This window comes from Saccopteryx leptura, chromosome 7 (assembly GCF_036850995.1).
Source record: "Saccopteryx leptura isolate mSacLep1 chromosome 7, mSacLep1_pri_phased_curated, whole genome shotgun sequence".
In the NCBI taxonomy this organism is placed as follows: domain Eukaryota; kingdom Metazoa; phylum Chordata; class Mammalia; order Chiroptera; family Emballonuridae; genus Saccopteryx; species Saccopteryx leptura.
Genome location: NC_089509.1, coordinates 20,255,508 through 20,281,406, shown reverse-complemented (window position 1 = coordinate 20,281,406; position 25,899 = coordinate 20,255,508). Strand labels below are relative to the sequence as shown.

Below are 25,899 nucleotides of genomic sequence, written 5' to 3'. Positions count from 1 at the left end.
AAATGGGTCAGAAAAGGCAGATGAAATGAACCAACATACATATATTAGATGTCCTGGGAAGAAAAAAACCAATACACTGGAACAAAATAACATTACAATATAACCGTCAAAATAATTTTGCCAAAATAAATGAAGACCTAAATAAATACACTAAAAGGACCCACCAGGTACCATGGAACTCTGACTCAAACCAGTCAAGTCTGAGACACACACTACTAAATATAATAAACTTTAAGATAAAGAAAAATAATGAGAGTTAAAAGATGAAATAACTTTCAAAGGCCAAAAAAATTAACTGGCAACAGACTTCTCAAAAACAACATATAAGTCAAAGCAGCACTGAAGTAGCAATTTTCAAAAACAGGTAAGAGAAAATGTGAATGAAGAATATTATATCTTGCTGAGCTGCTCTTTAGATAGTTGTTAACTTGTCAATTTCAGGAAATAATACGAATTGTGATTTTTGTCATAGGAATATGATAAAATTTGAGTATTATCTAACCAAAGACAATTTACAAGGCTTTGGCAAAAGAACCAAACTTAAGCATTTCATATATATTAAGTATAAAGTGAAGATAACAATGAGAATAACATATAAACATTTTATGTTCTGACTCATAGAAATAATTCACTTAGCCTGACCTGTGGTGGCGCAGTGGATAAAGCGTCGACCTGGAAATGCTGAGGTCGCCGGTTTGAAACCCTGGGCTTGCCTGGTCAAGGCACATATGGGAGTTGATGCTTCCTGCTCCTCTCCCCTTCTCTCTCTCTGTCTCTCTCTCTCTCCCTCTCTATCTCCTTTCTAAAATGAATAAATTAAAATAAATAAAATAAAAACAAAGAAATAATTCACTGAGCCCTGGAGAGTTGACTCAGTGGTAGAGTGTCGGCCTGGTGTGCGGATGTCCCAGTCAGGGAACACAGGAGAAGTGACCATCTGCTTCTCCCCTTCTCCTCCCCTCCCTCCCTTCTTCTTTACCCTCCTGCAGCCATGGCTAAATTGATTCAAGTGCATTAGTGAGGGTGCTGAGGATGGCTCTCTGGAGCCTCTACCTGAAGTGCTAAAAATAGCTTGGTTGTAAGCATGACCCCAGGTGAGGTTGCGAGGTGGATCCCAGTCGAGGCACATGCAGGAGTCTATCTCTCTACTCCCCTACTCTCGTTTGTAAAAAGAAAAGAAAAAGAAAGAAATAATTCACATAAAAGATAAAAAGGTAAAGGAGAAAAATAATGAGAAAGTAGGATAAGATTCTAAATCAAAAGTGGGAGTCATTTAAAACTGATAAAACACACTAATAGGTTAGAAACCTATAATGGATAATATGGTTTCTTCTTAAGTGCATATAGAACATTCATATTGATTATAGATTTATAGATTATAATACAGAGAAAACATCCATAGGTTCTATAAAGTAGAAATACTAAAAATAGCAATCAGTTTATAGTGCAATAAAATTAAAAATTTTTTAAAATGTCCTCCTTATCTGAAATTAAAATATTTTGCATCAAACAAATTTTGAGTGAAAGGAGAAATACAAAAAGTGTTCATAGAATTTTTTGAACAAAATAATGATTCTAAAAGAACTACATGCTTAGAATTTATTGGGTTTATTTAAAGCAGTAATTAGCTAAAAACTGATAACTCTAAACATGTATGTCAATACAAATAATGATAATTTAATAACATACTATTCAAAATATTCTACAGATTCAATGCAAAACCTATCAAAATTCCAATGGCATTTTTCAAAGAAATAGAACAAATAATTCTTATACTTGTATAGAACCACAAAAGACCCCAAACAGCTACAGTAATGTTGAGAAAGAAGAACAAAACTGGAGTCATCGTGCTCCCTGATTTGAAACTATACTACAAAGCTACAATAATCAAAATAGTCTGGTATTGGCATAAAAACATACACATGGATTAATGCAATAGAATAGTGACTTCAAAAATAAACCCAACCACATATAGTTGATTCACTTATGACAATCCATCCAAGAATATATATTGCAAAAAGGACAGCCTCTTCAACAAATGGGTGTTAGGACAACTGAACGGCCACATGTGAAAGAATGAAATTGGACCACTATATTACACAACTATCTACTCAAAATTGACTAAAGACTTGAATATAAGACCTTGCACTATAAAACTCCTAAGAAAAACATAGACAGTAAGCTTCTTGACATTGGTCTTGACAATGGCTTTTTTTTTTATACCAAAAGCAAAGCAACAAAAGTAAACAAGAAGAACTACATCAAGCTTAGAACCTGTGCCCAGCAAAGGAAATGATCAACAAAATGAAAAGGTAACTTAAATGGGAAAAAATATTGCCAAATTATATATTCAATAAGCGGTTAATATCCAAAATATTAAACAAACTCATAAAACTCAATAGCAAAAACAAACAAGACAATCAATTAAAATAAAAAGCAGTGAAACTGAATAGACATTTTTTTTAAAGACGTTCAAATGGCCAGTAGGTACATGAAAAAATGCTTAACATTACTAATCATTAGGGAAATGCAAATCAAAACCACAATGAACTGTTACCTCCCACTTGATGCTTGTTAGAATGTCTATTACCAAAATGACAAGAAATAACAAATATTAGCAAAAATATAAAGAAAAGGGATCTGCTATGCACTGTTGTTGAAAATGTAAAATGTTGCACCACTACGGAAAACAGTATGGAGGTTTCACAAAAAAATTAAAAATAAAACTACTACATGATCCAGCATTTCCAACTCTGGAAATTTGTCCAACAAAAATAAAAGCACCAATTTAAAACTACACATGCACACCCATGCTCATTTCTGCATTACTTATAAAAGCAAAGACATGGAAACAACCTAAGTGGACTCTGACAAATGAATTGATAAATAAAATGTGATGTATATACAATCTCCATAAACAAGAACATTGTAAGATTCAAATGTAAAAAAATAAAAAATATATGCACACAGTAGGAGAAACTAGTGTAAAATGCCTTCTAACATAACTAAAATTCCAAATTTTATATATATATAAATGTAGAAATTTTAATGTAATAGTTTTGACATAACAAAAATGCCCATAAGCAAAGTCAAACACAAGCTGCTAACTGAAAGACAATATGAGAACATATGTACAGATATAGGGCTAAAATCCTTAACTACAAAGATTTAAAAATGAGATAAAAGACAAAATTTCTTTAAAAACAGAGGCAAATAAGATAAACAGACAATTCATAAGATGATCTATATGTATACCCCCTAAAGTATGAATAAATGTTCAAATTCACACATATAAGATAAATGGAAATGTTAAAACTCTATTATGACGCCATTTGTCACATTTCAGGTTAGCAAAAAATTCAAATGCTTGACAAAACACTCTTTGTAAGGTTTCTGATGGCAAAGCTATGGCATTACTCCCATGAAGAAGTTGGCAGTATCTAACGTAATTTGTATGTATTAACCTTTCTGAGCAATCACATTTCCAGGAATTTATCTTGATATTACACCTGCAACAACATGAAAATTATGAGAAAAATGTTATTCACTGAAGAATTACTTGTGATGGCAAAAAGTTGGAAACTACCTATATTTCCAAGCATAGGCATTTGTTTAAGTAAGCTGTGGTGTGCACCCTCAGTGAAATACTAAGCAACTGTACGAAAATAAAGAGAAAGATCTTTATATAGATAGAGAGATTAATTTCTAGAAAATAATATTAAGTGAAAATCAATGCTAAAGAGATTATATATTATGTTACACTGTATAACAAAAAAGTAAAAATGAAAAAATATAAAAAACACAGAGAGGATAAACTGAAAAAAAAAGTGCATTATCTATAAGGCGTAGGAGACACAGAATGAAGGAAGGTATTTAAAAAGCTGTAACACTTCTTTGAATATAACTTTATGTACAATTTTGACTTTTAGAGACATGTTCATGCTCAATATACTTTTTTAAAAAGATAAGAAAAATAAAATCTAAAGCTGAAAGAAAACTGAGAAAAAAGAAAAAAAAAAGAAATGCTCATTCCCACCAACACAATAAAAGCAACAAAATATTCTCTACCACTATGAAAAAGAAAGTTTTTGTTTGGGGCCTGTATTTGTTTACATTTTGGTAGGAATATAGTTTCTTTCCAAACATACTTTGGTAAAAGGAATAAAAAACAAACAAATAACAATAATATTTGAGGTTTAACAGTAATGTTTTTAAATTGTTTATCAAGTTGAAATTTTTTATCTTTCAGGAACTCCTTTCAGGGGAAATGACTCTAATGGCCTGAGAATTAAGATATGTTTCACATACCAAAGGATCACAGCTCTTAAAATATTGCCCACGCTAAATGTTCTTCTACATTAAAATAAAAGTAAAATCTATAAAATTTATCTTAATTTTATTTATACAAAATAAATTAAATCACTTTAGTACTCATATAAACTGACTACCTATTTTACAGATCAGATTTCATAGTTCAGAACTACTTGTACTTAAAAATAAACAAAATTAAAAAACAAACATGGATGATTATTTCATTAATTTAAGGTATTATAAAAATTCAATACAGTGATCCCTCATCAATTGCGGGGGTTAGGTTCCAGAACCCCCTCTGCAATAGGCAAAAATTCACAAAGTAGCGACCTTATATTTATTTTATTATTTATATCTATTTTAAGGCTTTATAAACCTCCTCACACTCTTATAAACCTTTCCCAAAATGTTATTAACCTTTCCCACACTTATTTTGCTTATTTTATCACAAAAATAATTAAATAAATATATAAAATATATATTTATTATATATACATACGTATATATTGAAAAATCCCGTAATATAGTAAAAAATCTGCGATACAAAATTAGATATGTACAATTTAAAAATCCACGATACAGTGAGACGGCAAAAAGTGAACCGCAATATGGCGAGGGACGACTGTGACAGCATAACTGGTATCTGAGAAAGAATGATGACTAGGCTATAAGAAAGCTCTTTTAAAATGTAATATTGATAATAGAATCTCAGAGAAACTCCCATCAAAATAATAGAGAAAAAATACGATATGCAATAAGACAATTAAAAATAAGAGATCCTTAAATCCAATAGGACGATCAATGATTAGGGAGTAGAGGGGCACCAATAATAATATATCCGCCCACCACATTGCAAATATAACAGTAAAGGAAAAACTGCTTGAAGTAATTATAAAAAAGTTACAGTAATCAATGGGAGAGCTAGTAAAGGGCATTAATTGAAGCTCTCTGGTGTGCTAGATTGATAATGTGACTCTTCAGACAGGCACAATCAGGAGCTTTCATTATGAAAGTAAAGATAGTGACATTCTATTACAAATGATATGATAACCAGCCATTGCCCTAGTCAAAAAAGAGAAAACAGACGAAGAGATATTGATAAGAGTGTGGTGGTTACGGGGGAAGGGGGGGAAGGGAGAAGGAAAGGGGGAGGGGGAGGGGCACAAAGAAAACTAGATAGAAGGTGACAGAGGACAATCTGACTTTGGGTGATGGGTATGCAACATAATTGAATGACAAGATAACCTGGACTTGTTATCTTTGAATACATGTATACTGATTTATTGATGTCACCCCATTTAAAAAAATAAAATTATTAAAAAAAAAAAAGAGAAAACAGAATGCAACTTGTCTCTACAATGTCACAGCATCTACCAAAAGGAAAGTGATCTAAAGGTAGATATAATTTAGAACAATGTATTTTGTGTGTGTGTGTGTGTGTGTGTGTGTGTGAGAGAGAGAGAGAGAGAGAGAGAGAGAGAGAGAGGGAGAGAGAGAGAGAAAGACAGAGAAGAACACAGAGAGGGATAGATAGGGACAGACAGACAGGAAGGGAGAGAAATGAGAAGCATCATTTCTTCATTGTGGCACCTTAGTTGTTCATTTACTGCTTTCTCATATGTGTCTTGACCGGGGGGTTACAGCAGAGTGAGTGACTCCTTGCTCAAGCTAGTGACCTTGGGCTCAAGCCAGCAATCTTGGGCTTCAAGCCAGTGAGCTGTGGGCTCAAGCCAGCAACCATTGGGTCATGTCTATGATCCCATGCTCAAGCTAGCAAACCTGCACTCAAGCTGGTGAGCCTGTGATCAAGCCAGGGACCTTGGGTTTTGAACCTGGGTCCTCTGGGTCCCAGGCTGATGCTCTGTCCACTGTGCCGCTGCCTGGTCAGGCAGGAGCAGCCCAGAGAAAGAACTGTCCTGGAACTAGTACCAGCACAGGGAAGCTTAAACTGTGATGGACAGCTTGCTTGTAGACAAACATTTTAGTTAAAAACTTTGAGTAGGAGGAATCCTAGCAGAGGTCCCACAATTTTGTGAGTATCACCCCCAGATGCACTACCAGGTTTGCACAGTGAAAGAAAAACCTCTTTACGCTTCCAGCAGGGAAAGGGAAAGAAAATAGACCATTTAAAAAAATACCCAAAGAATTCCTTAAAAGGTTTGCCCTCAAATTATTCTACCAAAACCTAACCAGCTGGTATTTTACCATAGCATAAGTGATTAGGGGGAAGGAAAGTATCCAATACCAGCCCCCTCTAGCCTTCCTATATTATGTTAGTGGGAAGAGAAGACTAAGAAATATTTGTGAAAGCCATATCCCAGGGCATAGTTTTAATAAAAGAGTAAGACCTAATCATAAGACTATAAAACCCTTGTCCTCTCCTTAAAACTTAGAATATCAATAGGCTCCAGTAAAATAACAGAGAATTCCAAAAGAAAGAACTGCATGTCCCAGACTTCATTTAGGAAGGATTCTCTAAGGAAACCCAAAAACAATAAGAAAGAAAAAAGAAAAAGAAAAAACAAAGACGCCAGACCAATATTTAATATTTTAGCCTTTAACACCTATGCTATAGGAACCTAGCCTAAACCTCAGCCAGATAAATACAAAACCTCACACTAAAAGTCTATCTATCTCAGTTATTTTTACCTAGTACATTATTTCTGGCTTTTAACAAAATAATACAGGGCATACTAAAGGATAAAGCACACAAGTTGAAAAACAAAAAAAGGAAGCATCAAAATCAGACAAGATACAGCAGAAATTTTGGTATTATCACACTGGGAAAAAAAGTGTTAAGTGAAAGGAGAAGAGATAGAGAGACAAACTCTCGCTTGTACTCTAACTGGGATCTACCCAGCAACCCCCATCTAAGGCTGATGGTTGGACCAACCAAGCTATCTTCAGTGCCTGAGGCTGATGCTTGAACCAATCGAGTCACTAGCTACGGGAGGGGAAGAGAAAGAGAAGGAGTGGAAAAGAAGCAGATGGTCACTTCTCATGTGTGCCCTGATCAGGGATGGAACACAGGACTTCCACACACCGGGCTGATGCTCTGAACCAACTGGCTAGGGCCCACAATAAAAAATTTTAAAAGCTATGATTTATATGCTAAAGTCTCTAATGTAAAAAATAGACACTATAAAATGAAAGATGGGTATTAGGAGTAGAGACATGTATATTCTATGAAAGAATCAAAAGGGAAACAATATAAATTAAATCACTAAATTGAAAATGAAGACTGTCCTTTAATGGGCTCATCAGTAGACTGTAAAAAGCCAAGGAAAAATATCAGTGACCTTGAAAAAATATAAACAGAAATCAAAACTAAAATGTAAAGAAAAGAAAATTAAAAGAAGATAGTAGAATATTCAAGAACTACAATATTATTACAAATGCTATAACATTCATGTAATGGGAATACCAGAAGAAACAGAAAAATAAATGTTTGAAGTAATAATAAGTAGGAATTTTCCAAAATTCATGACAGACAACTACACCACAGATACAGAAAGCTCAAGGTATACCAGGCACAGGATAAATAATAAATTTAAATAAACTTAAAAAACTATAACTGGGTATACCATTTTCAAACTGCATTAAATGAAAGACAAAGAGAAAATCTTTAAAAAGAGAGATAAAGAGGGAACAATGGAAAAACACTTTATATAGAGAGAAGAAAGAATAAGCATTATATCAGATTTCCAAAACTATTTAAGCAAGAAGGAAGTAAAATGTTGGGGGTTGAAGGGAACTAAAACTGCCAACAGAATTTTAAGTGGTATTATCTTTTTTAAAATTTATTTATTGAATTTCGAGAGAGAAAAAGGAAGAGAGAGAGAGATAGAGACACAGACAGACAGAGAGACACAGAAACATTGATCTGTTCTTGTATGTGCCCTAACTGGTGATCAAACCTGCAACCTTGGCATATTGGGACAATACTATAACTAACCATGCTTTCTGGCCAGGGCAATATTATTTAATGATTTTTACAATTTAAAAATTATATTTTAAATGTGGAGGAATAGTCTTTCTCAAAGAAATAGTGAGGGAATTTGTCTCCAGTAGAATTGACTCGGGGAAATGTTAAGAGAAATTCCTTAGAGAAAAAGAAATAATCCATATAGGTCAGAAACTTAGATCTCTATAAATAGAAAAGACCTGTTGGAGGAGAAATAAAGAAAGTAAAAGACACTATTTTATTTTTATTCATAACTGATCTAATACATAATAATTTGTTCAAAATTATAATAACGCCCTGGCCGGTTGGCTCAGTGGTAGAGCGTTGGCCTGGTGTGCAAGGGGTCCCGGGTTCGATTCCTGGCCAGGGCACACAGGAGAAGCGCCCATCTGCTTCTCCACCCCTCCCCCTCTCCTTCCTCTCTGTCTCTCTCTTCCCCTCCCACAGCGAGGCTCCATTGGAGCAAAGATGGCCCGGGCGCTGGGGATGGCTTCTCGGCCTCTGCCCCAGGCGCTAGAGTGGCTCTGGTCGCAACAGAGCGACGCCCCGGAGGGGCAGAGCATCGCCCCCTGGTGGGCAGAGTGTCGCCCCCTGGTGGGCGTGCCGGGTGGATCCTGGTGGGGCACATGCGGGAGTCTGTCTGATTATCTCTCCCCGTTTCCAGCTTCGGAAAAATACAAAAAAAAAAAAAAAATACAAAAAAAAATTATAATAACAATGCATTCAGTATTCTCAATTTTGACTGAGTAAAACTAATACCAGCAATGTTATAAGAGGTGGGATAAAGAGACTAGGAATACTCTGCCATAAATTACTAGCACTATATGTGAGTGATATTGTGTTATTGGAAAGTGAACTTGGATTACTTGTAAATTTACATTGTAAACTCTAAAGCAACCACTGAAAAAGCTTAAAAAATTTATAATTGACATGCTAAAAGATGAAACAAAATGACATAATATAAAATGTTAATTTAAAATCAGAAAAATAAAAATTGTAAGTCTATAAATAAAACAGAGAATAAAGGCAATGAATGAAAAACAGTAATAAATGTGGTAGATATTAGTTCAATTATATCAGTGATCATTTTAAGTGTCAATGATATCAATGTATCAGTTAAGGGACTGAGACTGTCAGAGTGAATAAATAAACAAGACCCAACTTTATATTATGTACAAGAAACTCACACTAAATATAAAGACAGAGATAGATTAAAAAGTAAAGGGATAGAAAAAGATATACCATGATAACAGTAATCAAATGAAAGCTAAATTATTTATATTACTTATAGATGAAGCAAATTTTAGAGCAAGGAAATTATCAGCTATAAAATGAGGCATTCCATAACAATAAAACAGTTCTCCAAAAAAGAGCCATCCTTGCATGTGTATATGCCTAACAACAAATAGGAATTCAAAAAATAAAATAAAATAAAATAGAAATAGATGTTTCCTCTCATATAGCTGGAGCCCTCAACACTTCTCTATTAGTAATGGACAGAACCAAGAGGCAGAAAATAAGTAAGGAAATAGTTGAACAAAACTGCACCATTAATCAGATGAATATAACTGACATTTATAGAATATTTTATCCAACAAAACAAAATGCACATTTTCTCAAGCTTACACTGAACATTCACTAAGACAGACCACATTTCTGGGCTATAGAACATAAGTCAACAAATCTAAAAGAATAGAAATCATGCAAAGTATGCTCTCAAGGCACAGTGGAATTAAACTATAAATAAATAACCATAGATGGCTGAAGAACCCCCAAAATACTTGGAGATTAAACAACAAACTTTTAAAAATTTATTTATTAATCTTAAAGAGAGAGAAAAACATTGATTTGTTGCTCCACTATTGCGCTCATTTATTGGTTGATTCTTGTATGTGCATTGAGCAGGGATCAAACCCAAAACTTTGGTGTATTGAAACGATGTTCTACCAACTGAGCTACCCAGCCAGGGCTAAACAACACAGTTTTAAATAATACGCAGTCCAGAGGAAAGAATATCAATAAAAAAATTCAACAACATTGTGAACTAAACCAAAACTTAAATTTTTGGAATACAATGAAAGCAGTGCTAAGAGAAAAAGTTGTGGCTTTGCATTTTCATATTAAAAAAAATAATTATCTAAAATCAATAACTTAAACTTTTACTTTAGGAAACAAGAAAAAGGACAGGAAATTAAATCCAAAGTAAGCAGAATTAAATAATAAAAATTAGAACTGAAATCTATAGAGTGATGTCAGAGATATGGCGCCGTGAGGAGTGATACCAATAAATCTCCCCAAAATTTCAACAAATCCTTCAACCAGAGACAGAAAAATCAATCCTTGGAGCATCTAGAGGTCCCACACTGAACATGAAGGTATGATCAAGCGAAAAATTGACTAAATATATAATCAACCCCGAAGGAAATAAGATGGAGAAAGGAACACTCCACCTTCCTCACTAACCTAAGCAAGGGCTGCTTTCACTTGGAACTGAGAGAATAGGAGCTAAGGCAGGCAAAGGGGGTGAATAGAGCCAGGCTGTGGCACAGACATCCAAGCCAGACTGTGGCACAGATGTCCAGGCCGAGGAAAGTCTGAGCCTGTGGCAACCCAGCCAATGCAAGCTAATGCCCACGCCAAACCCTGAAAAGGACGGGCACGTGGTGGCAGACATTAACCTGATACCCTGGTTGACAAGTGTGGATAGTGTGCAAGAGGTTCCTCCTAGCACCCCGGGAGTGGGCGTCCATGTTCCTGGACAGAGGGGCAGAGTCAGAGGCTTTTGTGTGGGCTGAGACCAGAGTCTCGGTGTGGTCCCTGCACCCTGTAGAGCGGCACGCAGGAAGTGCATGAAAGCGAACTTCCCTACGTACGAACTTCTCTGAGTGGGCGGGGCACCTCACCCAGCCATTCAAGGTAACAGAACCATGAAGGATTAGCTTAACCCACAGTCTGCTCACCTCCCAACTGACCTATGTGACTCTAATGACAATATCTCTCTCAGTTCAGCAATCTACAAAAAGGGGTGTGATATTTTTAGTGCCTTTTGCTATGTACATAGGGGTGGGGCAACTTCTGATTGGCAGAGCTTTCATACTCAGGGCTATATGTTAAAAAGAGGGATTTGGCAGCTTGTAAGACCTCCTGTTTTGCAAACAGCGACTAGGGCATCTTCTACCCAGCTAAAACAGGTTACAAAGTGCAAAAAGCCTGGGGAAAGTGGTCCCACAGAGTGCTGAGGCATACCAGACATGCCTCAAGTCACATAGAAAGGCACCTTGAAAGCAATTGGCTCCCAGCTCTACCTAATTATGTGAGCGGCTCTGAAAGAGAGAGCCTTATCCAGAGCCCTGCACTGAGTGGAGATAGAGTGAGGATTTGCCAGCTCTTTGAGCCTCTTACTCTCCAGGTAGAGGCGGCAGCAACCCCATAGCTGGATCATCAGGCTGCTAATTCAGGAAGGAGAGACTAGGAGAGAGGTTCAGGGAAAACGGACTCTCTCATTGTTGGAGCTTGCAAATGTTAACAAGCCTCGACTGCCAACAGGACTGAAGCCTAATATATGACATCACCACAGAGCCTTATCACTGCAAACCTCTACCTAAGCGTGCCACAGGGGCAGAACCTGGGGTACAGAGTCACCGACCAGGAAGAGGGAGAGAAAAGAAAAAGCAAGAAGATAACCTCTCAAAATCAAGAAAAATTCACAAATTTTATAACCTTTTCCATTTTAGTTTGTTTGTTTCTTTCTTTCATCTTCTTGTCTTATTTTCTTCTTCTTCCACTTTGTTTGTTTTATTCTCTGCCCATCTTATTCTTTCATCTTCTTAAACTACACTACCCATAAGTGTTACATTTCCCATTTTCTTTACTTTCTTCTTCCTTTCTCTCTATGAGGGTTGCACTCCAAAACACTTAACTCTCTCTCTCTTTTTGTTCTTTTTTCTTCTTTTTCTTTTTTCTTCTTTCTTTTTTCTCCCTCTATATTAGTTTCTTCTTTTCTCCTTTACTTTTCCTCTCATTCACTCCTCAATCATGAACAAATTATTTTATTTGGGACTCAAATTTTTCTTTGTGGCACTTTTGGTGCTTTTTACTTCCTTTTAAACTCATTAGCAGTGCCCCCAACCAAAGTTCTCCATTTTATCTAGTTTTTGCTCCACTTAATATAATACAATAGTAATTTTTAAATTATTTCCCTTTTTCCTGTTTCCCTCATATCCCTTTCATTATATCTCTTAGTCGACCATCACTTACAAGCAAATCATTATATTCTTGACCCAAATTTTTTCCTTTTTTGCATTTTGTGGGTTCATACCTCATTTTTTGCCCCTTTATCACTTCTCCCCAACTCAGGCCCTTCATTATAGGTAGCTTTTGTTCTATTTAGCACAATATAATTCACAGCTAATCACAATTTTTTCTCAAGAAGGAGAAGAGAGAAAAAAAAGGGAAATAATAAAATTTCTTTTTTTTTACTTTTTATTCCTTATTAATTCTCATTAGTAATACAAAAAAACCACCCTCAGATGTCATTAAGGAAAAGGAAATCAAATACCATGGATACAAAAGACAGAACAGTAGCACAGATAGATGAGGAAAAATCTATGGAGAAAAAATTTAATATATTGGAAACCTTGAAACTAAATGACAGAGAATTTAAAATAGAAATCCTAAAAATACACAGAGATATACAAGAAAACACATAAAGCATTTTAGGGAGCTCATAAAACAACTCAACTAACAAAGAATATATTACCAAGGAAATTAAAACTATAAAAACAAATCAAACAGAGATGAAAAACTCAATTCACAAGCTGAAAAATGAGGTCACAAGCTTAGCTAATAGAACAGGCCAGAAGAAGGTAGGATTAGTGAAATAGAAGACAAGCAACTTGAGGCACAACAGAGAGAAGAAGAAAGAGACTCAAAAATTTAAAAAAAATGAGAAAGCCCTAGAGGAATTGTCCAAATCCATCAAAAAGAATAACATAAGAATAATAGGTATATCAGAGAGAGAAAAGAGAGAAAATGGAATGGAGAACATATTCAAACAAATAATAGATGAGAACTTCCCAAGCCTGTGGAAAGAACTAAAGCCTCAAACTCTGAGTTTTCTTAACCCCAACAAACCTACTCCAAGGCATATCGTAATGAAATAGGCACAAACGACAAAGAAAAAATTCTCAAGGCAGCCACGGAAAAGAAGAATATAACATACAAAGGAAGGCCCATTAGATTATCATCAGATTTCTTAGCAGAAACTCTACAAGCTAGAAGAGAGTGGACCCAAATATTTAAAGTCCTGAAAGAGAGGAACTTTCAGCCAAGAATACTATACCCATCAAAGCTATCCTTCAAATATGAAGGATATGAGGTTTATGTTGGCCTCATAAAATGTGTTTGGAAGTGTTGCTTCTTCAATTTATTGGAAGACTTTGAGTAGAAGAGGAACCGAGTCTTCTTTGAATGTTTGATAGAGTTCGCTAGTATAACTGTCTGGGCCTGGACTTTTATTTTTGGGGAGGTTTTTAATAGTTTTTCTATTTCTTCCCTACGAATTGGTCTGTTTAGGCTTTCTGCTTCTTCTTGACTCAGTCTAGGAAAGTTGTATTGTTTTAGTAATTTATCCATTTCTTCTAGATTGTTGAATTTAGTGGCATAAAGTTTTTTATAGTATTCTACAATAATTCTTTGTATATCTATGATATCTGTGGTGATTTCTTCTCTTTTATTTTGGATTTTGTTTATATGAGTCCTTTCTCTTTTTTCCTTGGTAAGTCTTGCCAAGGGTTTGTCAATTTTGTTGATCTTTTCAAAGAACCAGCTCCTTGTTCTATTAATTTTTTCAAAATTTTTCTGTTCTCTATTTCATTTATTTCTGCTCTGATTTTTAATATCTTTTTTCTTCAGCTGGTTTTGGGTTGTCTTTGTTCTTCTTTTTTTAGTTTCTTAAGGTGTGAAGTTAAGTGGTTCACTTGGGCTCTCTCTTGTTTGTTCATAAGGCCTGAAGTAATATGAACTTCCCTTTTATCACTGCTTTTGCTGCATCCCATAGATTCTGATATGTTGTATTGTCATTTTCATTTGTCCGTATATATCTTTTGATCTCTGCGCTTATTTCTTCTTTGACCCATTCATTTTTTAAAAGTAAGTTGTTTAGTTTCCTCATTTTTGTGGGGTTTTTTTCCATTCTTTTGCAGTTCAATTCTAGTTTCAAGGCTTTATGATCAGATAATATTCTTGGTACAATTTCGATTTTTCTGAGTTTGCTGATGTTGTTTTTGTGGCCCAACATATGGTTAATTCTTGAGAAAGATCCATGTACACGGGAGAAAAATGTATACTCTGTCACTTTGGGATGAAATGTCCTGTAGATATCTATCATATCCAGGTGCTGTAGTGTTTTGTTTAAGGCCAATATATCTTTGTTGATTCTCTGTTTGGATGACCGATCTAGAACCGTCAACGGTGTATTGAGGTCTCCAAGCATGATTGTATTTTTGTTTGTTTTTGTTTTAAGGTCAATAAGTACCTGTCTTATATATTTTGGTGCTCCTTGGTTTGGTGCATATATATTAATAATTGTTATGTCTTCTTGATTCAGTGTCCCCTTAGCCATTATGAAATGGCCATTTTTGTCTCTGAGTACTTTTGCTGTCTTGTAGTCAGCATTATCAGATATGAGTATTGCTACGTTTGCATTTTTTAGATGTTATTTGCTTGGAGTATTGTTTTCCAGCCTTTCACTTTGAATTTGTTTTTATCCTTGTTGCTTAGATGAGTTTCTTGTAGGCAGCATATAGTTGGATTTTCTTTTTTAATCCATTCTGCTACTCTGTGACTTTTTATTGGTGAGTTTAATTTGTTTACATTTAGTGTAGTTATTGACACTTGTGAGTTCCCTATTGCCATTTTATAAATTGCTTTCTGTCAGTTTTGTGTCTTGTTGATTTTGGTTTTTTATTTTTTGTTTTTGTTTGGTTGTATTCCATACTTCTTACCTCTGTTGCTATCTTTTTTAAATCATGTGCTTCTGTGGTGGTTTTTTCAAGGGTGGTTACCATTAAGTAATGAAAAGGGTTCCTACCCTGTTCATTGTAGTGCACTATATTGTGAGTACTTCTGTACTCCATCATCCTTTGCTACTGTTAATTTCTGCCCTCTACACTTCTTTTTGTATGTTTTTGTTGTCACAGTTTAAATTTGGTTTTATTGTTTTTTGGTGGAGCTTTTACTTGTGGTTTTGTTTTGTTTTGTTCTTTGTATCTGGTTGGAAACCCCCCTTTAGTAATTCCTGGAATGGGGGTTTTCTGATCATAAATTCCCTCATCTTTTATGTATCTGTGAATGTTTTTATTTTTCCTTCATATTTGAAGGAAAGCTTTGATGGGTATAGTATTTTTGGCTGAAAGTTCCTCTCTTTCAGGACTTTAAATATTTGGGTCCACTCTCTTCTAGCTTGTAGAGTTTCTGTTGAGAAATCCGATGATAATTTAATGGGCCTTCCTTTATATGTTGTGTTCTTCTTTTCCCTGGCTGCCTTGAGAATTTTTTCTTTGCCATTGGTTTCTGCCAATTTCATTATGATGTGCCTTGGAGTAGGTTTGTTGGGGTTAAGAAAACTCGGAGTTCTGTTTGATTCTTGAATTTGAGGCTTTAGTTTTTTCCACAGGCTTGGGAAGTTCTCATCTATTATTTGTTTGAATATGTTCTCCATTCCATTTTCTCTCTCTTCTCCCTCTGATATACCTATTATTGTTATGTTATTCTTTTTGATGGATTTGGACAATTCCTCTAGGGCTTTCTCATTTTTTTTAAATTTTTGAGTCTCTTTCTTCTTCTCTCTGTTGTGCCTCAAGTTGCTTGTCTTCTATTTCACTAATCCCACCTTCTATCTGGCCTGTTCTATTAGCTAAGCTTGTGACCTCGTTTTTCAACTTGTGAATTGAGTTTTTCATCTCTGTTTGATTTGTTTTTATAGTTTCAATTTTCTTGGTAATATATTCTTTGTGTTAGTTGAGTTGTTTTCTGAGCTCCCTAATGCCTTTTTGTATTTCTTGTATATCTCTGAGTATTTTTAGGATTTCTATTTTAAATTCTCTGTCATTTAGTTTCAAGGTTTTCAATATATTAAATTTTTTCTCCATAGATTTTTCCTCATGTATCTGTGCTACCTCTCTGTCCTTTGTATCAATAATATTTTATTTTGTTTTCCTTAAAGGCCTCTGTGGTTCTGTTGATAGTACTAATAAGACTTAATAAAAAAATAAAAAGTTGCCTGACCAGGTGGTGGCACAGTGGATAGAGTATCAGACTGCGATGCAGAGGACCCAGGTTCAAGACTCTGAGGTCACCACCTTGATCATGGGCTCATCTGGTTTGAGCAAAGCTTACCAGCTTGGACCCAAGGTCGCTGCCTAGAGCAAGGGTTACTTGGTATGCTGAAGGACTGTGGTCAAGGCACATATGAGAAAGCAATCACTGAACAACTAAGGTGTTGCAATGCGCAACGAAAAACTAATAATTGATGCTTATCTCTCCTTTTCTGTCTGTCTTTCTCTGTCTATCCCTCTCTCTGACTCTCTCTGTGTCTGAAAAAATAAAAAATAAAAAAATAAAAAATTAAAAAAATAAATAAATAAATTATTATTTCCCCTTTTTTCCCACTCTTCTCCTCTCTCCTCCTTCTTGAGAAAATGTTGTGTTAAACTGTGAATTATATTGTGCTAAATAGAACAAAAACTACCTATAATGGAGGGCCTGCTTTGGGGAGAAGTGATAAAAGGGCAAAAAAGGGGTATGGACCCACAAAATGCAAAAAAGGAAAAAATTTGGGTCAAGAATAAAATGATTTGCTTTTAGGTGCTGGTTAACTAAGAGATATAATGAGAGAAATAAGAGGGAAACTGGAAAAATGGAAAAAAAATTTAAAAATTACTATTGTATTTAGTGGAGCTAAAACTGGATGAAATGGAGAGCCAGGGTTGGGAGCACTATTAGTGAATTTAAAAAGTGAAGTAAAATACTTCCAAAGCACCACAAAGAAAAATTTGAGTCCCAAATAAAATAATTTGTTCATGATTGAGGATTCAATGAGAGGGAAAGTAAAGGAGAAAAGAAGAAACTAATATAGAGGGAGAAAAAAAGAAAGAGGAAAACACAAAAAGAAGAAAAAAAGATCAAAAGGAGAGAGAGAGAAAGAGTTAAGTGTTTTGGAGTGCAACCCTCATAGAGAGAAAGGAAGAAGAAAGAATAGATAATGGGAGATGTAACACTTATGGGTAGTGTTGTTCAAGGAGAGGAGAGAGTAAGACTGGCATAGGATTAAATGACCAAATTGGAAGAGGAAAAAATAATCAAGACATGAAGATAAGAGAAACAAATGAACAAATATAATAAAATGGGATAGGCTGTAAAGTCTGTGGATTATTCTTGATTTTGAGAGGTCATCTTCTTGCTCTTTCTTTTCTCTCCCTCTTCCTGGTCGGTGACTCTGTACCTCAGGTTCTGCCCCTGTGGCATGTTTAGATAGAGGTTTGCAGTTGATAAATCTCTATGGCAATGTCATATATTAGGCTTCAGTCTCGTTGGCAGTTGAGGCTAATTCGCATTTGCAGACTCTAACAAAGAGAGAATTCATTTTCCCTGAACCTCTCTCCCAGTCTTTCCTCCCTGAATTAGCAGCCTGATGATCCAGCTATGGGGTTGCTGCTGCCTCTGCCTGGAGAGTAAGAGGCTCAAAGAGCTGGCAAATCCCCACTCTATTCCTACTCAGCGTAGGGCTCTGGGTAAGGCTCAATCAGTCAGAGCCGCTCGCATAATCAGGCAGGGCTGGGAGCCAATTGTTTTCAAGGTGCCTTTCTGTGCACCTCTAGGCACGTCCTGAATGCCTCAGCACTCTGTGGTACCCCTTTCCCCAGGCTTTTGGCACTTTGTAACCTGTTTTGGCTGGGTAGAAGATGCCCTAGTCACTGTTTGCAAAACAGGAGGACTTACAAGTTGCCAAATCCCTCTTTTTAACATATAGCCCTGAGTATGCAAGCTCTGCTAATCAGAGATTGCCCCCACCCCTATGTGCATAGCATAACAAGAGGTACTAAAAAATATCTCCCCTCTTGTCTTAGATTGCTGACCTGAAAGAAATCTTGTCAGTTAGGGTAGCATAGATCAGTTGGGAGGCGAGCAGACTGTGGGTTAATCTAATCCTTCAAAGGTCTGTTAGCTTGTATGGGGAGTGAGGTGCCCCACCCGCCTGGAGAAGATCAAACGTAGGGAATCTCGTTTTCATGGACCACTCTTCAGGGTGCAGGTCAGTGACACTGAGACTCCGGTCACAGCCCATGCAAAGGCCTCTGACTCTGCCCCTCTCTCCGGGAACATGGGCGCCTACTCCCAGGGGATTCTCTCACCCACTATCCATGCTCGCCGACCAGGATATCGGGCGGGCTGCCTCTTGCCCTGGGTGAGGCTCCCTCTCTACCGGGGGAAGTTTGAGCATAGGGAATTTCACTCCCACTCACTCCCCGCGCGCCACTTTTCAGGGTGCAGGGGCAACCCTGAGACTCCGGTTTTGGCCCACACAAAGGCCTCTGACTCTGCCCCTCTGTCCGGGAACACGAGCGCCCACTCCCAGGACTCTAGGAGGGATCTTTTGCACACTATCTGCGCGTGCCGACCAAGAGATCAGGGCGGTTGGCTACCCCACTTGTTTTCCTTTGTCTGGATTTGGTGTGAGCATTGGCTTGTGTTGACTGTGTTGCCACAAGCACAGTTTTTCCTCGGCTTGGATGTCCGTGTCACAGCATGCTTTGGATGTCCGTGCCACAGCGTGCTTCAGATGTTTGTGCCACAGCCTGGTTCTATTCAAACCCTATGCCCACCTCAGTTCCTATACTCTCAGTTCCCAGTGAAAGCAGCCCTTATTTAGGTTAGTGAGGAAGGCGGAGTGTTTTTTCCTCCGTCTTATTTCCTTCAGGGTTGATTATATATTTAGTCAATTTTTTGCTCGATCATACCTTTGCGTTTAGTGTGGAACTGCTGGAGGCTCCAAGGATAGATTTTTCTGTCTCGTTAAAGATCTTGCTGAATTTTGGGGGAGATTTATCGGTATCGCTCCTTACGGTGCCATTTCTCTGACGTCACTCTCAGCCTCTCGGTAACTTTTTTTTTTAGCTTTAACACTAAAGAATGTCCCATGACAGAAATATTGGTAAATTGGACTTCATTAAGGTAAAAAAAAATTTTTTTCTAAAATACATTGTTAAGAGAATAAAAAGACAAGTCACACACTGGAAGATATTTTTAAAACACATATCTAATAAAGGACTAATATTCAAAATATTCAAAAAACCTCTCAAAACTTAAGAAAAAGAACAACTCAATAAATAGGCAAAAGATTTAAATAGCCACCTCAACAAGGAAGATATACAGATGGCAAATAAGCTCATGAAAAGATACTGAACATCATATTATCAGTAAGGAATTGTAAATTAAAACAACTAGATATCATTACATAACTATTAAAATGGCTAAGACGCAAAGCATTGAGAACACCAAATAAAGCCAACATATTAGGCAACCGAAATTCTCATTCATTGCTCTCAGGGATGAAATATTATACAGCTAGTTTGACTCTTTGGCAATTTCCTACAAACTAAACATACACTTACTATAATATCCATGAATCGTGCTCATTGGTGTCTACCCAAATGCATTGAAAAAAAATATGTCCAATTAAAAAATCTGCACATGAATGTTTATAGCAGAATTATATACAATTGCCAAAACTTGGAAGCATCTAAGATATCCTTCAATAAGTAAATGGATAAACACAATCGGACAGTAGAATACTCAGTGATAAAAGAATTGACTTATCAAACCATGAATCTGAAAAGTATATTGCCAAGTGAATGAAGCTTTCTTTGGAATACAAATACATTAATTAGTTCATATAGTTTTAAAAATAGCAAATTAAAGTGATCTTTTTTCAATAGTCATAAAGAAAAAAAGCATATGGTCATGTGAATGAAACTAAACAGAAAAGGCTATACACTGCATTAATCCAACCAACTCTATGACATTCTGGAAAAGGCAAAACTATGGAGCAGTGAAAGATCATCGGTTAGCAGGCATCCAGGGAGAAGAAGAGTGAGATTAATAGATGGAGGACAGGAGATTTTTAGGGCAGTGAAACTGTTCTGTATGACACAACAATGAAGGATACACGTCATTATATATTTGTACAAACCTATAAAATGTAATCACAAACAGTGAACTCTAATGTACTCTGGGCTATAGTAATGTATCAATGTTTGTTCATCCATTGTAACAAATGTACTGCACTAATGCAAGATATCTGCTTAAAATAGTGTATGTGCCGAGGGGAAGTGATGAGAAGGTACATGGGAACTCTGTATTTTCCATTCAACTTATCTGTAAATATAAAATTGCTTTAAAAACAAAGTCTATTAATATTTTTAAAAGAACATGGTAAAGCTAGAAATTAAAAAAAATATTCTATGTCATAACTTAATGTGGAATATTAAGTAAACAATGTTTTTACAGAATTCTATATACAAATTCAAACAATAATCACCCAAATCATCTACTTAATCTTTTGGGCTTCACAGAGGCAGGCAATAAAAGGCAGAAAATCACTCTTCAATGGTTTTGCAAATTGTACATGGTATAAATCAGAACGAAGCCTCCAAGATAAAATATGCTCATTTGTGAAGTCGATTGAAAATAAAAATAAAATCATCACACTACTTTGTTCTTGAATCGCAGAGGTAGTCTTTTGAGCCTCTCCCAGACAGCTGTGTATTCCGAGAAAAAAGTAAATGATGATAATGATTAATTCCAAAGATGAGTGTTTCATTATTTGGTAATTTAAATACTTTTGAAAGGTATCTTAATTTGGAAAAAAATGTGGCAATATACCAGTGCTTCTATTCAAGACCTTCTGGGGGAAAATTAAAAAAATACTACTTCCGACAGTTTTCTGGGTTTGCATCATGATATTTTTTATACTGCAATTTAAAATAAAACAATTACAAATAATCTTGAAACCTAAACTATTGCTTTTAAAAATTTTAGTTCATTTCCTTTATGAGTTGTTCAAGTTAATATTTTTATTAATCAATGCCAAAGAAAGCAGTCTTGGATTAATTTATTGATATTATTACTACTACAAAAATCCACAGCTCAAATACAAAAAAAAAATTTATGAAAACAAAACTAAATAAACAAAAACAAAATAACTTTAACAAACTTTATAAAAAATTATAACAAATTATCACAAATTTGAGAGTAAGCTTGAATATTTATCATATCTTTTATTACTATAGTAACAAAATGCTTTAACTGGTTGATACTTGTTAAATTGTGGAAATATTTATATATAACATCCAATATAGTTGCACTACCAATTATGAAAGAATTCAGAGCACTGTCTAGTCTACACTCAAATTTTTTTAATTGAAATTGAACACTTTTGAAATGAAACTTCTAAAACCCAAATCCCAAACCTGATTACAATTTTCTCTTTGTAGAAAAACAGAAGGAAATCTTATAACCTTACACTGTACAATATTTAGGTGAATCAAAGATATAAACACTGAAGTCCTCCTACCTTAACATAGCATTTTTCCCATCACTTCTTGTACACCAAACCTGCCGGGTTTGATAACCTATCTCTATGTCCCAGGGCTTGGCGTGGTGATGCGACTTGTAACTTTGATGTCTAAAGGTGACTTGCTCCTTTGAATCAGAGCTAAAATCCAGAACAGTTCTTCCACTTAGGTTAATTTCCTTAAGATGAGGCAGTCTGCATTTACTCCACGGCCCAACTTTAAGGCTAAAAGCATATTCCTCTTCCCCCAGAGGACAGGAATTGGGAGCATCACAGATTCTTGACTCAGTCAGGTTGGGACACTGAGAACCTCCATAGAGAGGCGGAGCAATGGCCAAGCGAGTTCGGTGCTGCAGTTGCTTGCCACATCCCGTACTACACTTGGACCATTGTGAGAACTCAGATACAACACAATCCCGGGGGCAAGGAATGAGGCAAGCTTGTTCTGTGGGGGGTTGAGGGGAAAAATGTTCACAGATTTCATTTACAACCACAGTTCTGTTCAACTTCTGAATGCAGCGCACAGTCCGGTGCTGCAGGCCATGCTGAGCCGTCACACACTCGGCAGCCCGAGGCTTGGCTTGGCCTAGGGAAGAAGGAGCAAGCACACAGTGGTGCCAGTCAGAAACCTCCCAATGGAAGAGGTCGCTGTGCCAGTCACAGACTCGAAAGCAGCTTCTTTCCTTTGGAGGCCTATTGTTCTCATCACAGTTAGAAAGGTGCGTTGTCCAACCTTCCAAGTGGAAGCACCACAGTGTGCGAGTCTGGACTCCTCCAGGCCCACAGTCTCCTGCACACCTTCCCCAGGGTCCTACAGGCAGAAAAACAGGTATGGGTTAATTAGAAACTCCAGGCCACCATCCACACAGAAACGGGGCAATTTGCACGCCTTCCCAACACAACCAGTGTGAAATCATGGCTTTTGGTGGGCAATATAATTTAGTGGTTAAGAATACGGTCTCTCCATGAGTTGACTTTCATATAATCTGCACTTTATTGCTCACCAGCAATGTAAACTCGGATGAATTACTTCAAATTTCTAAGTCTTAGTTTTATTAACTACACAGGGAGAAAATAAAAGGCACTGACTTACAGAGCTGTTCTGAGGACCAATGATATAATGGTGTGCCAAGCAGAAAACATACACTTAAATGATTGGAGTCATTTTAATTATTGTATTCCAAAGACTATATATCTAATTTAATATTAATAGTTTCTAGTTAGGCATTGTTTCATCAGGAAGAAAAACACTAAATCCAGGTATTAATAAAGTGAGATTTTTCATGTTTTCAATTCTTATGCTAATATCCCACATAGTTCAGAAGAGAAATATGTTATTTAAAGATAACCTGCCAATTTAGTACTCTAAACATATTTTCATTTTCTAAGTAGCTGTCCTCAATTTTGGTTTTTGCTTGCAAAGTTCATTGCATAAAAAAAGAAAAAATCTGATCTAGTGGATAAAAGTTGGGTAAAAAGGAATTCACACTGAATTGCCTATGGAAGCTCTGCTCCCATAACCCTTGAACTATGCCTGTTTTGATTATTGATAGGGATTGACTCCAAGTAAAACTTCCAACGTTACATTGTAATATGCCAGATCTTTAAATTAATGAATTGGTTTTTGTGGGAAAGAGTCAAAGAAATGGACAGATGAAAGACCTGCCCATTGATGTTTCTCATATGTTTTGTATCTAATCTATAGATATACCAGCTGGCTTGTCCAGAAGGCTAATAATATAGCTTTTCACAAGGACTCCAAGTAATCCCATTTTGTGTCAAAATATATTTCTCCCTTTCAGTGTACTTAAATATTCAATATTAACCTGAAAAAACATTTATTAGTTGAACCATGTAACCTTTGCCCTATACTAAGATTGTGATCATCATAAAAGCAATTCATACCCTGAGAATGTTTTAATTTACACAGGTGAGAGAGAGAAGATACAGTCTTTCTTTCTCCAAATCTGATCAAACATCCAAAATGCCCCTTAATTACTTTATGGAATATATTTTCATGCACATCTATTACATTTCTAGGAACAGTACATGTATACACAGTCACATGCATTTAACAAGCACATCATAAGTGGCCCCAGAGAAATGGGTATTAACATTTGGGGCCATATGCCGCAAGGAGAACAACAGTTAGAGGTTCGAATGTACACCGTCATTCCAGTTCTTCTCACAACTGGGCTCTGGATATGTAAACCTAGTATGCTAGGCAACACCATGCAGAGCCATAGTTTCAATGATTTGTTACTCTATGAGAAAGATGAACAAAGAAAATACCCTCTCTTCTTTTAGGATCTCCATGCTAGAGTCTCTTCTTGCTGAAATGGGCAGGGGAGGTTCACTGAAGGAAATCAACTCTTACTCACCAATGCCCTTGGGTTTGCATGTACTTTCCCAAACATGTCGTCCCAGCATTGTGCATGGTCCAGGAAACCAACAGGGGAAGTGGTGTTCTTGGCACAAACTGATTAAATCAACTGCACTCAAGTCTCATGACCTCCTTTTAGATTACCCACAATTTTAAACTTTGTATATTGAGATGTTCATTGTTACATAAAAGATACTTTCAAATTTGTGTGTGTGTGTGTGTGTGGGAGAGACAGAGAGAGTCAGAGAGGGACAGATAGGAACCGACAGACAGGAAGGGAGAGAGATGTGAAACATCAATTCTTTGTTGTGGTTCCTTAGTTGTTCATTGATTGATTTCTCATATGTGCCTTGATTGGGGGTGGGGGGTGGGGGTGGCTATAGCAGACCAAGTGATCCCTTGCTCAAGCCAGTGACCTTGGGTCCAACCTGGTGAGCTTTGCTCAAACCAAATGAACTCGTGCTCAAGCTGGCGACCACGGGGTCTTGAATCTGGGTTCTCCCAGTCCGACTCTCTATCCACAGTGCCACCACCTGGTCAGGCTACTTTCAAACTTAATACCATATTTCCCCATGTATAAGATGCTCCCATGTATAAGGCACACCTTAATTTTGGGGCCTGAAATTTGAAAAAAAGTGTATTATATAAAGTAACTGAACTCAAGTTTTATTCATCATAAAATTCATACAACTCTTCATCCACATGAAAAAGTGGAAAATGCAAATAAAAAAAATCTACAACCACTGTATAAGATGCACCCAGATTTTAGACCCCAAATTTTTCAAAAAAAGTGCATCTGGGGAAATACAGTATGTCCAGACATTCTGGAGCAATTTCAGTTTAATATGCCATCCCATGTCCATCATGCCAGACTGTGCATGCAAATTTGCATTATTACAGAAAAAAAAGATCACATAGTTACTTGGTAAAAAATTATTTCAAAGAATAATTATTGCAGCAAATTTTTATAATCTAAAATCAGCCTTAAATGTTATAAAACAGTTATTGGATAAAATTAAAAGAACCTTTTTTGTAAAGCACTGGGTTTTAAAATAATGGCTGTCAATTTATCTATATTTGTTTACATATGAAATATACATAATTTTTTATTTAGGATTATGTGTGTGTGTGTGTGTGTGTGTGTGTGTGTGTGTGTGTGTGAAGGTTAAAGTTTCTAAGAACAAAAAAGTTGAGTAAGGCCCTGGCCGGTTGGCTCAGCGGTAGAGCGTCGGCCTGGTGTGCAGGGGACCCGGGTTCGATTCCCAGCCAGGGCACATAGGAGAAGCGCCCATTTGCTTCTCCATCCCCCACCCCCTTCTTCCTCTCTGTCTCTTTCTTCCCCTCCCACAGCCAAGGCTCCATTGGAGCAAAGATGGCCCGGGCGCTGGGGATGGCTCCTTGGCCTCTGCCCCAGGTGCTAGAGTGGCTCTGGTCGTGGCAGAGTGATGCCCCAGAGGGGCAGAGCATTGCCCCCTGGTGGGCAGAGCATCACCCCTGGTGGGTGTGCTGGGTGGATCCCGGTCGGGCGCATGTGGGAGTCTGTCTGACTGTCTCTCCCCGTTTCCAGCTTCAGAAAAAAAAAAAAAAAAAAGTTGAGTAATTTCTAAA

General features: G+C 36.5%; 1 protein-coding gene across 1 annotated transcript in view; it reads right to left on the bottom strand.

Moving 5' to 3' along the window:
- The window catches only part of THSD7B (thrombospondin type 1 domain containing 7B), an 891,282-nt gene that overhangs the window by 659,184 nt on the left and 206,199 nt on the right, over positions 1–25,899 (bottom strand). Inside the window, exon 2 of the mRNA XM_066346150.1 lies at positions 21,909–22,719. Coding sequence (XP_066202247.1) covers positions 21,909–22,719 — 811 coding nt within the window. The remainder of the gene's footprint in view (positions 1–21,908; positions 22,720–25,899) is intronic.